Below are 12,786 nucleotides of genomic sequence, written 5' to 3'. Positions count from 1 at the left end.
CGTTACTGTGAATTCTTTGGTCGCTAAATGGTCCTATTCTGGAGCCACAGATTGTTCCGCAGCAATGCCATACCCAGTTGATGTTAACTAAATGATGTAACAGGTTTGTTCCTCTCAAGAGCTCTTGTCCTCTTCTACGATCTCTCTTCCTACTCTCTTGTCCTGAGCTCGTGGTCTCGCGATCGCGTCTCGCTTCCCAAGCACGAAGTCCCGGGTTCGATTCCCGGCGGGGTCAGGGATTTTCACCTGCCTCGAGATGACTGGGTGTTTGTGTTGTCCTCATAATTGCATCATCATTCATGAAAGTGGCGAGATTGGACTGAGCAAAGGTTGGGAATTTGTACGGGCGCTGATAAGCGCGCAGTTGAGCGCCCCACAAACCAAACATCATCATCATCATCTTCCTATTCTCCTGCAGTTATCACCGTTTTTCAAAATTAAGTGTTCCTTGGTGAACAATTTGTCCCCATTTGGATCTATATAGGGCTGCAGTTACCAGTCATATGAGTTTGTTTGACATTTTCTCATATTTGAGTTGAGGACTTCTTTATATCGTTTTGTTTGCCGTCCCTGACTGCGTTGGCCATTCTTCAATTGGGAGGACAAAATGCTTATTTTTCTTCGCCGATCCTGCCACTTTACTTTCAGTATTCTCCTTAGGCAGCGTTGGAAGTATTTTTCTAAGGACTTTAAGTGATGCCTGTAGGTGGTCCGGGTTTCACATCTATAAAGAAGTGTAGGCACGATAATGGCATTGTAGACTGTAAGTTTAGTTTTAGCACTCAAATCGTGGTTATCAAACACTCTTTTAAAAAAGACGACCATGTGCAGTACTTGCACACTTTAGTCTGTGTTGAATCTCTGCATCTATGTTTGAATTTGCGGAAGGATGGCTTCTCAAGTATGTAAAATACTCTACAATCTCTAGAGGTGTTTCATCAACTGTGATAAATGTAGCGGGTGCAGTGGAATTTGGGGCTGGCTGATAGACGACGTTCGCTTTGTCTGTGTTAAGCTCGAGACCAATGGATTTGTATGCCAGACTAAATGCATTTAGGGTAGTTTGTAGATCCTCCTCTGTGTTTGCCAAGATAACGTTATCGGCTGCAAACGGAAGTTCGATAAGAGCTGTTGTGATTCTTTTGCTTTTAGCTCGGAGTCTGCTAGGGTTGAATAGCTTAACATCAGTCCAATAAGCTATTTCAACACCCAACAGTAGGTTTTCCCTCATAAGGTGAGGTATGGTTCCCACAAATATCAAGAATAGGCTAGATGCAATAACACATCCCTGCTTGACTCCTAGGGTAATCTTAAACGTTTCTCCGGGTGCGGCATTCATGTTGTCATGTAGAAGCCGAAGTATTTTGATGTAATTTCTAGGACATCCATTTGATGCCAGAATTTTCCAGTGTGCTTCTAGATTAACAGAGCCAAGAGTTTTGGCAAGGTCTATGGATATCATGTACAGGGAAGGGCTGGTTCCGTTCTTTAGGTTTCTTATGCATTTATCTTGCACTGAAAATCATATCCACCGTGTGTAAGCGTGTATCGAGTAGCACTGATATCGATTATGATAACATCACTATGATCGCTTCCTTGGCTCTTTTTTTTCCGCTTCAGAACGAGCGAGGGAGTCACTTGGTGGTGTTTAACCGTGTGCGTGGTGTGAAGATGTTAAGGAATCAGTCTAAGAGAACAAGTAAATTTTGTGACTATAAAGGTGTTTGATGCTGTGTAATCATTCGTATACCTCACGAGACGTAATCCGCGATTCGCGAAGTCATAAACCACGAGAACAATCGCGAGAACATGATTAGATGCCAGCGAGAATCTCATCCACGCCGGCAAACTTGGATTACCTATATTGCCACGAACGCCGCATTTGGATAGCAGTGTGGGATGATGTATTGTGCGGTCTAAAGCCGCACTGTTTCGGGTAGGATTTTTTTTTTCAGCCAGAGGAAGTAGTCAGTTGTAGAGAATCCTACAAAGGATCTTTCCCACAAATTACGAGAGCTCTGGGTGTATCTGGTACTCTGAGATTGGCAAAGCGGAGGAAAAATTGGCAGACTGCATCAAACAGTAAGGGCTAGCAACCCCTCCATTCTCTCCCTCCCCCCTGCTCTCCTCACACACACACACACACCACACACACACACACACACACAAACACACACACACACACACACACACACACACACACACACACACACACACACACACACAAAATGTTGTATTTTTAGCCATAGTTTCAGATTGTGGAATAACAGTCAACTGCATTGGGACAGTTCCTTGAAGTTAAGGGTTTGGTTTACCAAAAAAGTTCTAATTTTACCTACACTGCCGGTTTCAACACATTTACGAATCGTTCTTAAATGTTTTTCTGTTTATTTCGAGGTAAATATCTGTGAAAAGCTGCTACGTTCCCCTTGTTCCTTGCTTCGCGCGTTGAGTGATGACAGCGAGAATCTGCGTAATTGGCTCGAGTTGTGTACAGCAGGGTACCGGCTGTCCGACGCCGGCTACGACGTCTGGATGGGGAACCTGCGCGGCAACGTCTTCTCCAAGGAGCACCTCACGCTGTCCACCAGCGATCAGGCGTACTGGAACTACAGGTGAGAGAACCTCATCTCTATCTACTATTAGTAGTACTAAATATTACTATCTTCACTATCTCACGCTCATATATTTAGGATAATGCTGATACATGGTGAAACAACGCTCTGGTGTACGGTTTGTAGGTTTAGATCACCTCGTGGTATGACCATGCGGTGCATTTGGCCTGCGGTCGTCGCACGGTAGCGCTGGCAGCAGTCCACATACACAGAGGTGTGTTGGTGTATGTCAGAGTACGGTGCAGCGAGTAAGTGTGCAGACGTTTTCAGACTTGCTAATGGTGACTGTGTGTTGAAAATGGCTCAAAGAACGCATATTGATGACGTTATGAGGGGTAGAATACTAGGGCAACGGGAGGCTGGTCAAACACAGCAGGTCGTAGCATGGGTCCTCCATATGCCACAAAGTGTGATCTCAAGATTAAGGCAACCACTGCAGCAGACAGGAAACGTGTCCAGGCGCTACAGTACGGGTCGTCCATAGTGTAAAACACCACAAGAAGACCGATATCTCACCATCAGTGCCCGCAAACGGCCACGGAGTACTGCAGGTAGCCTTGCTCGGGACCTTACCACAGCCACTGGAACACCTGTCACACAGTCTACAGACGTCCGAACAGACATGGTTTATTCACCCGGAGATCTGCAAGGTACACTCCACTGACACCTGACCACTGGAGAGCCCGTAAAGCCTGGTGTAAAGATCTCAGAGCATGATAGTTGGAACAGTGGTCCCAGATTATGTTCACGGAGGGTCCAGGTATAGTCTGAACAGAGATTCTCGCCAGGTTTTCATCTGGCGTGAACCAGGAACCAGATACCAACCCCTTAATGTCCTTGAAAGGGACCTGCATGGAGGTCGTGGTTTTGTGGTGTGGGGTGGAGTTATGATTGGTGCACGCACACCACTGTATGTCATTGGCAGGGGAAGTGTAACAGGTCCGGTGTATCGAGATGTCATTTTGTACCAGTACGTCCGCCTTTTCAGGGGTGCAGTGGGTCCCACCTCCCTCCTGATGGATGATAACGCACGGCCCCACCGAGCTGTCATCGTGGAGGAGTACCTAGAAACAGAAGGTGTCACGCAAATGGAGTGGCCTAAACCATCGAGCACGTCTTGGATGCTCTCGGTCAATGTATCGCTTCACGTCTTCAAACCCCCAGGACACTCCAGGAGCTCCGACAGGAACTGGTGCAAGAATGGGAGGCTGTACCCCAGCAACTGGTCGACCATCTGATCTAGAGTATGCCAACCATTGTGCGGCCTGTGTACGTGTGCATGGTGATCATATCCCACATTGATGTCTCGGGGTACATGCGCAGGAAACAGTGGCGTTGTATAGCACATGTGTTTCGGGACGGTTTTCTCAACTTATCACCCATACCGTGGCCTTACAGATCTGTGTCGTGTGTGAACCCCACGTGCCTATGCTATTAGGTATATGTCGTCCATGTAAACTGGCCAGAAAAGTTTTTCCATCGCCCTCATGACAAGCACACTATCTATTCAGGTTACCTTCAATTCGGAAAGTGGGTGCACTCAGTGACTGTTATGTGACTTTTAAATTATAGAGTGCAGCAATCATTTGTCCTTTTTAGATTTTATTACGCAAATCCAGATTTCGGCTAGTAGCTAGGCATTCTCAATGCACTATTTTCTATTCTCAGTGTATGTAAGTCCCTGTTGTTCGGGCGTCAGTCATAGTTCTTTGAATACTACTATATAAAACCTAAAAAAAGGACGACTGATTGCTGCAGTCTATAAATTATATTCATACTTTCTATTTCTTTTTTATATAGAAAACCTGTTGCTGAGTACCCTTTTGGTACATTCAGCAACCTGTGTTGTAGTAATTGTGTCCATTTGGTCCTTAACTAGCACAGTTAATATTTTTCCTGCTTTGTGTTGATAAACCTCTCAGTTTCAGCTTGGTCTGATGTTTCCGATTCCAGTTGTTGTCTCGTCTTTGGATCCTTACCGTGTTTACGTGCTACTCAGCTATCTCATTCCTGTTACCGCGAGTCCTGTAATTTTTGTGATGATTCCTCCAGTTGTCCTCATCTGCCACCTGTTCTAAAAATTTAGCAGTCGTTGTGTAATTACTACTACTTTGATGTTCAGAGTTATTGGGACCGAGCGAGGTGGCTCAGTGGTTAGCACACTGGACTCGAATTTGGGAAGACCAAGATTTAAACCCGCGTTCGGCCGTCCTGAGTTAGGTTTTCCATGATTTCCCTATATCACTCCCGGCAAATGCCTGGATAGTTCTTTTGAAAGGGCACGGTTGACTTCCTTCCCCATCCTTCCCTAATCAGATGGGACCAATGACTCGCTGTTTGGTCCCCTTCCCCAAATCAACCAACGAACCAGATTTGTTGGAGAGTTCCCAAACTATCTCTCATTTTCTGAACCGTACATACAAATATTCTAATTTGTGGAACCAGTTCTCACAAAGCTCCTTCATCTAGATTCTCACGTTGCCGTCGTATGATACCGTCACTTCGAAATTAAGCCACACGCAGTCTTGCTATTGCTCAGAACTGTACTATTTCGAGATTTAGTTTCTGTATTCTCGAAAACTCGTGCCAGAGACTCCGAGTTTCAAGCCCCACCCCTTAACATTCTCTGCTAATGCGTCAACAGCAGCATTAATTTTCTGTTAGTCTGTCCACATTCTTGGCAATACCAGTTCACTGTTCTTAATAAAATGCGTTGGGTACCATCCATCCTGCTTTTTGAGTGGATCAGATCGTTCCTCTTTCGCAACTATGCCTGTACTATGTACGTGTTACAAGACTCTACTGCAGTTTCTGTTCTGTGTTCGCAATGTTGCTCATTATTTGTGAAGTGGTTGTCGCCTACGTATCCAGTTCCGTCTGTTTCTTTTCGTAAGTTTAGATCTCCCTATTAAACTTAATATCTTTTGTGGCTACAACCGTCCTCAGATTTGAAAACTTTTGTGTGTATGTGTTTTTCTTCTCAGTTTAATTTCGCAGTTTTCCTACTGTGCTATCCGCAATACGTTCAGTATTGACTTGAATCCTAACCACTTCCCAGTCATATCGACTATTCATATCCGCAACGTGCGAATTTACTACCGCTATTTCAGGCTTAACATTATCGATTTCGGTAACCGTAACCCATATTGCTGTTTTAGTAGAATCAATCTTTTCGTTCAGAGTCCCAGTATTTCTGTTGGTCGATACATTGTGGGCATCCACAAAACACAAAAAAAACTACTTTGAGCATCTATTTTACATGACAGCAAATCATTTTATTGATCTAACTTTGGAATTAATCGTTCACATTTCCAGTAGATTCTAGTTGTGTTGCTGACTCTGGTTCTTTTTTAATTTCCAAGTCTTATTCATTGTCAACTGATTGTGTTTTGATTTGTGTTTCGTATTCGGTGGAGTTGACAAAAATGCTTGGAATTCCGTTTCTGTACAGCGTTGGATTTCTACGGCGGCGTCTGTGATGATTGCTGCCCTCAAAAATGGATTCCACTGCTCGTGGCTTTCTTTGTTCTACTGCCTGTTCCTTACGAAAGTGGCCGAAAGTTACAGTTTCATTACGTTCGACATTTTTGCTTCCTTTACTAATCATAGCTGTGTTTGCTGTATCGCACTTACAGTAGTTTTTTCCTCTACTGACTTTTATTTTATGTGTGTGGTTTTTTATTCGTCGCTAAAGTGGTTTTACGCGTACTCACATACGGATTTGCACTAAATTCAAAATTCAGGCCAATAGACGAAACCAGAACTGATACTGTCCTGTCTCTTTGTCACCACATCTAACCTTCGCCCTCTGTTGTCGGCTATGTGAAATTTGGCACTGAACAAGTCAGCTCAACCGCGTCAGAAATTTTTAAGACAATGGTTTCCAAAGTGCATAAATGATGCATGGGAAAACTCTTCAACATAGAAGATCAACCAGTTGTTTGGAGCTTAAAACGTATCACATGCAAGGCATTCGTTCTGATACCACCCATCCCGACCAGAGGCTCTCCTCATGGGTGCCACCCACATACAGATAGGGCCATCTGGATGGCGGCCATTGTAAGGAGTTCTGATGCTCCAAAGTGACAAGCAACCACTCCTCAGCATGCATAGGGAGGAAACAGCTCAGGTATCACAAGTGTGATCCCTGTTCAGGGGTTTCAGCCAGATGGGTATATAAAAGGCTCACCATATGGAATGACTACATATGCTGGTGACAAAGTGGGGGGGAGAGAAGTTAGTGGAGAAGGAAAAGGGGAACGATGTGGGGAGAGGAATCCATGCTCTAAATGCTAGGGAGGGCATTCTCCCCCAAATGGCTCACGCTTTGGAGAGATAATTTAGAAGCGGAGGTCAATTGGTAAAGATGGAACAAACGCGCCAAAAAGGAAGGATGAAAAGGAAAAAGCAAGGGGAACAAAAGCCAGAACGAGTACAAGAAACAAGATGGATAGCCAGGTCGGTTTAAGTAAGAAAACAGAGAGAAGGGAAGGAGTGGTCAGAGGGTAAGGAATGATAACAGGGAGAGAGGGGCTAAGGGAAGGAGTTTGATGAGGGTCCCCACTTCACCACTGCAGAATTCAGCGATCAGCTACTGCTGTTGTTGACTATGGTAGACCACCAATGATTCAAATGGCTCTGAGCACTATGGGACTTAACATCAGAGGCATCAGTCTCCTAGAACTTAGAACTACTTAAACTTAACTAACCTAAGGACATCACACACATCCATGCCCGAGGCAGGATTCGAACCTGCACCCATAGCAGTAGCGCGGTTCCGGACTGAAGCGCCTAGAACCGCTCGGCCACCGCGGCCGGCGATCGACCACCTCCTCTCCTACAGGCAACAGCGCCTGTAATTAGGATAGCTCCCCATGAATATGAAACAATGCTATGAGCAATATCACACTACAGGGATAAGCTTCCTCCAGTTTTCTGATGGTTCATCCATATGTGAAGTCACCCAATTGTTGTCACTGGTCATGATGAAATGAAGAGCACCAGCAGAGTGCACTGTAATTGCTCTGTGATTGACACACACAGTGATTTCCCTTTCTTTCAAGTGCCTCGTGTTGTAGGACGAACCCAGTTTGTCTCCATAATCACAGTGACCTCACACCATGTGGCGTCCACCTCTCTTTGCATGGCTGGGAGAACTTGGGTAATATGCTCTCGTTTTCTCATTTATTTTTCACCGAGTAGTTAATTTTTTATGATACATTATATCTCTCATTGTCTAATTTTGCAGAGAAGTGCACATGGCAGTTCGGTTCTTTAAAGAATCTAGGATGAGAGGAGTTACTAGTTGTAGTTAGGTGGCAGGTTGAACGTCTCGTTTGGCCGACAGGCTACAGGGTTAAGGCGTCTCGTTGTTCAGTCAGTACTCTTATCCTACGGAACCTAAAATTGTCTTTACTTAGGTATTATCTTGCCCTTGATTCAGAACGGATTTAACACGACAATGCTTTATAAAATTGTGTATTGTTCTGTGAGCCTCCTGATGATTAGGCCTGTGTTGTGTGCTTGCTGCGCCGCAGCTGGCACGAGGAGGGCCTGCTGGACATCCCTGCTCTGGTGGAGGCGACGCTGAACGCTACTGGCGCGCCGCGGCTGGCGCTCGTTGGGCACTCGATGGGCGCCACGGCGGCGCTGGCGGCGCTGGCGCTGCGGCCGCGGCTGGCGCGCCACCTGCACCCGGTCGTGCTGCTGGCGCCAGTCGCGCGCCTCAAGCGCTCCACCAGCATCTTCACCAGCACGGCCTCGCTCTGGCCGCTCCTCATGGTAAGCAGCCGGTGCCACCGGTCGCTGGCACCAGCGCCGAACCGAGGTTTATTTATTTAGCGTATGTGGTTTCGAAGTACAAATGTTTTCATGTTTAAATACATACAGACAGATAAAGATAAAACCAACATACATTATAACACATAAATAATGTCTCGTGTTATGGACATTAAATTAAGGTTAAAGTAGGCATACACAGGTTGTTACAATAAGGTATCTTGTCATAGATAAGATAAAATTATCATATAGAAATTGTTGCTATAAGGTCATTCAGCAATCTCTGTAAAGTTCTATGTCTAGGTTTTCCATCCACTCGACGGCTGCAGGGGAGACTGCATAAAGTTCTCGAATGGATCCTTTAAACGCACGTTTAGGTCATTCCTGAATTATGTACTGGATCTTTTGCTCTGGATGTCCACAATCGCACTGTGGTGAATCTCGTATGCCCCATCTACAGAGCATCTCGCCACTTCTGCCATGACCAGTTCGGAGTCTATTGAGTATAACCCAAGTTCTTCTTGGCAAGTCTGCACTAGTTAGGTTTCCACCAGGTGATATTTCATTGCAGTTCTTGGATAGTCCAGTCTGAGACCATTCATTTTTCCATGAATACATAGCATCGTAAGACGTAGTCGTAAGGTCTTGAGCTGTTCTCCTTAGTGATCTTCAAGATCTTAGTCGGGAAAGATTTGGGGCAATGTCCTGATGGATTGGAAGGTTGGTATTGGAGGAGATTTTACGCCATTCATTAACTAAGGCGGTATGCCGCCCAAGTTGAGGTGGAGCTATACCGTGGAGAACAGGAAGTCAAGGTAGTGGGGTGGATTTAATAGTCCCAGAGGTGTAGAATTACCAGCCGCGCGGGTTAGCCGCGCGATGTCGGGCGCCTTGTCACGGATCGCGAGGCTCCCCCAGTCGGAGGTTCGAGTCCCCCCTCGGGCATGGGTGTGCGTGTTGCCCTTAGCGCAAGTTAAAGGTAGATAAAGTAGTGTGTAAGCCTTGAGACTGATGACCTCAGCAGTTTGATCCCATAGGAGCTTACCACAGGTTTCCAAGTATTACCAAACGTGCACGCCACCCCACCACCTCCTGTTTCCCGCCGTAACTGCGTGTAAATGACTAATCTGCAGTTTACACTTTAGTGTCTGGCAGAGGGTTCTTAACCACATTCAGACTGTTTCTCTAACGTTCCACTCTCGACATGAGCGCGGGAAAAGCGAGCACTTAAATGTTTCCGTACGAGCTCTGATTTCTCCTATTTTATTACGGCGATAATTGCTCCATATTCCATCACAGACTTACAAAGACATGGCTGCAAAATTTATAGATTTTAAAAAGCCATTTGATTCGGTTGATATGTAAAAACCAGGCAGAGTGATCCGAGAAATTAGCAATAAATTCAAACTAGTAAACCTTATTCTTGAAACGCTCACTAACACCAAATCAAAACTACGTTTCGGGGTGAAATATCTAAGGCATACGCCCGGGTTCCCGGGTTCGATTCCCGGCGGGGTCAGGGATTTTCTCTGCCTCGTGATGGCTGGGTGTTGTGTGCTGTCCTTAGGTTAGTTAGGTTTAAGTAGTTCTAAGTTCTAGGGGACTGATGACTATAGATGTTAAGTCCCATAGTGCTCAGAGCCATTTTTTATCTAAGGCATTCAAAATAAAAACAGGTGTAAGGCACGGTGACGGCCTGCCTCCACTCCTATTCAGCTGCGTCCTGGAGAAAATAGTAAGAGAATGGAAACAAAAAGTAAAAGAACATGAACTATCACCAAAATGACTCGGGACTAAGAATAAAGGTATTTAAATTCATTGCGTGGCATTTGCGGACGATTTTGCCATTCTTTCTAACAACCTAACAAATGCAGAATTACAAATAAAAAACAAAGCCTGATTAGGAATTACTGTAGAAAAAACAAAACTTATGTCAAACATAACAAATGCTCCATAAATCCTAAAATAGGGTATTGGACGGATAAAGAAGGATAACAAATTTAAAATTTGGGAGAAAAAGTTCAAGAAAATTGCTTACAAAACTCGTTGCAGAAGAACACAGCGTACGTAAAATCGAGAGAGTATGTGGTCTAACCAGAAAAATTTACAACAGAAGGTCCCTGTCTAAAAAATCGAAAATATAGCACTACAACACAGTAGTAAAACCAGAATGTCTCTGTGCAAGTAAATGTTTAGTACTTGTGGTAGCGCGTTTCCCTTTCGTCCCTTACCTTCACCTAGCGGTGAACTCGTTGCAGCAGATCGCCGGTAGGAAAGCCGAGCAGAAACCTACCGTACTGCAACTCGCACCAGACTGCACACATCGTAACTGTTCTAAGAATCGGGAAAAGGTCTTAATTTTGAATGAAAGGTGAAAATACTGGCAAGACTTTGGTATATTCTGAACGTTGATTATGTACACGTTCACTGCCAAGCCCGTGCTAAACTTAATCTTAACACGTTATGTACAAACCCTTTCATTTGCCTTAGCAAGTTTATGGTAATGTATTTCCCGAAATCTGAACAGCTACTAAGCACGGATTGTTCTTAAATGAAAACGCTCGCCATACTATTAAGTTTATCGGGGTCTAATGCACTCATCTTTTTAGTCACCAATCTGCTCAATATGCCACGCGGAATTACTGTCTTTTCTCATACACAAAATTCCTTAAAAATTCCGTACTTTCTAAAAAGCACAACGGAATAAATATGTATTCATTTTAAAACACTTTTAAAACATGTAGCGTAACTGAAACCGGCAAATAACTTCCTTCTGAGCTCATACGACACACGACCGTACCATTGAAAAGGCTGCCCACCAACTACCTTAAACTGCTGTAAGCATTCTATATCTCCAAGAGAAAAGAAGAGCGAAGAATATTCCGTTGTGATTGGTCAGTTTTCTTTAAGTCCATTAAAAAAACATTATTCTCCCGCGTTAGTCCGCGCTTTTCATGACTAACCAATCAACAAATAACACACTTTCGAACTGCACTTTTTCCCAAAACACGTATTTAACATTCTGATATTTTGTTCATACTTTACATTATTAACCATTGTCATTTGCACTCGAATTAGCTTTCCTTTTACCATAAACTTGCTAAACATATTATGATACAAAATTCCCCGTCGTCTGCGTTCACACGGTCTTAAAAATTTCTCACGCTAGTTCGTACAGCGTTTATCAGTAGAACAATGATCTACATATCTACTTTAGCCCATATTCATGCATCAAATGGTTCAAATGGCTCTGAGCACTATACGACTCAACTGCTGAGGTCATCAGTCGCCTAGAACTTAGAACTAATTAAACCTAACTAACCTAAGGACAGCACACAACACCCAGCCATAACGAGGCAGAGAAAATCCCTGACCCCGCCGGGAATCGAACCCGGGAACCCGGGCGTGGGAAGCGAGAACGCTACCGCACGACCACGAGATGCGGGCATGCATGCATCATTCACACTACTAAAAGCATATACAAAACTGTACAAACATAAACGAACAAAAAAAGCCTTCAAGAAAAAAAAACACAATAATTCATAAAAACAAGCTCTTGACCTGTTTCTAGAATATCTCTGTGCGCTGTTGTACTCTGGCGGATGAAAATTAGAACTACGTACTCGACTGGACCCGCGTCAGACCGTCTGTCGTTGTGCACGCACGAGTCATTCTCCCGATACACGGGCTCCAGACAGGAGCAATATAAGGCGCCACGCCACATACTGAATTACAAATCACACGAACTCCTAGAAGTCCTAGAAAGAAGAATCATTCGAAAAATACTTTCTTAAATACAGAGATTTGAAAACTGAGAAGTAATGAAGAACTATATCGTAATGTAGAAAACACAGCGGAAATGCTACGAAAGATGCGACTCTCATTTTTTGGACATTTATACAGAATGAACAGCAACAGGTTAACCAAACAGATTTTTTAATATCTTTCGGACGATAAGTCAACAATAGCCAGGATTCAAGAAGTTAAGAGAGATTTGGGAAGAAACAACATAAATGATAAAGATGCAACGGAAAGAGAGATTTTTATGAAGCAAGTGTTGAAACGGAAGTATCCAAAGGCAGGAGAGAGAAGAAGACAGAGTCAAAATGGTCTGAGGATAGAAAAAGGATACCAAGTGGGAAGATGAAAGAATACTGGACGAAGAAGAAAGAAGAACAAAGGAGGAAGCATTGAAATTAGCACGTGGTGCTTAGTTAGCCCAAACGGAGAAAGAAAGAATTACTCCTTATGTAGCTGGACGTCAAAAAAAAATATATTTGCTTGCAGAAGAAAAATGAAATTTCAGGAAAATGTCTCGCTGCAACGAAAAGCAGCCCATCTCGCTTATCATGACCATGGCACTCTCTCCCCTGTTCCGCGCTAATACAAAACG

At 44.1% G+C, this 12,786-nt stretch overlaps 1 protein-coding gene across 1 annotated transcript in view; it reads left to right on the top strand.

Annotated features, from left to right (window-relative positions):
- LOC126417069 (lipase 1-like) overlaps positions 1-12,786 on the top strand; it is a 167,600-nt gene that overhangs the window by 81,411 nt on the left and 73,403 nt on the right. Inside the window, exons 3-4 of the mRNA XM_050084962.1 lie at positions 2,501-2,615; positions 8,153-8,396. Of these exons, the coding sequence (XP_049940919.1) occupies positions 2,501-2,615; positions 8,153-8,396 (359 nt within the window). The remainder of the gene's footprint in view (positions 1-2,500; positions 2,616-8,152; positions 8,397-12,786) is intronic.

The sequence above is a fragment of the Schistocerca serialis genome, chromosome 8 (genome assembly GCF_023864345.2).
Source record: "Schistocerca serialis cubense isolate TAMUIC-IGC-003099 chromosome 8, iqSchSeri2.2, whole genome shotgun sequence".
In the NCBI taxonomy this organism is placed as follows: Eukaryota; Metazoa; Arthropoda; class Insecta; order Orthoptera; family Acrididae; genus Schistocerca; species Schistocerca serialis.
Note: the sequence above shows the minus strand (reverse complement) of the source record. Positions and strands in the feature narration are given on the sequence as shown.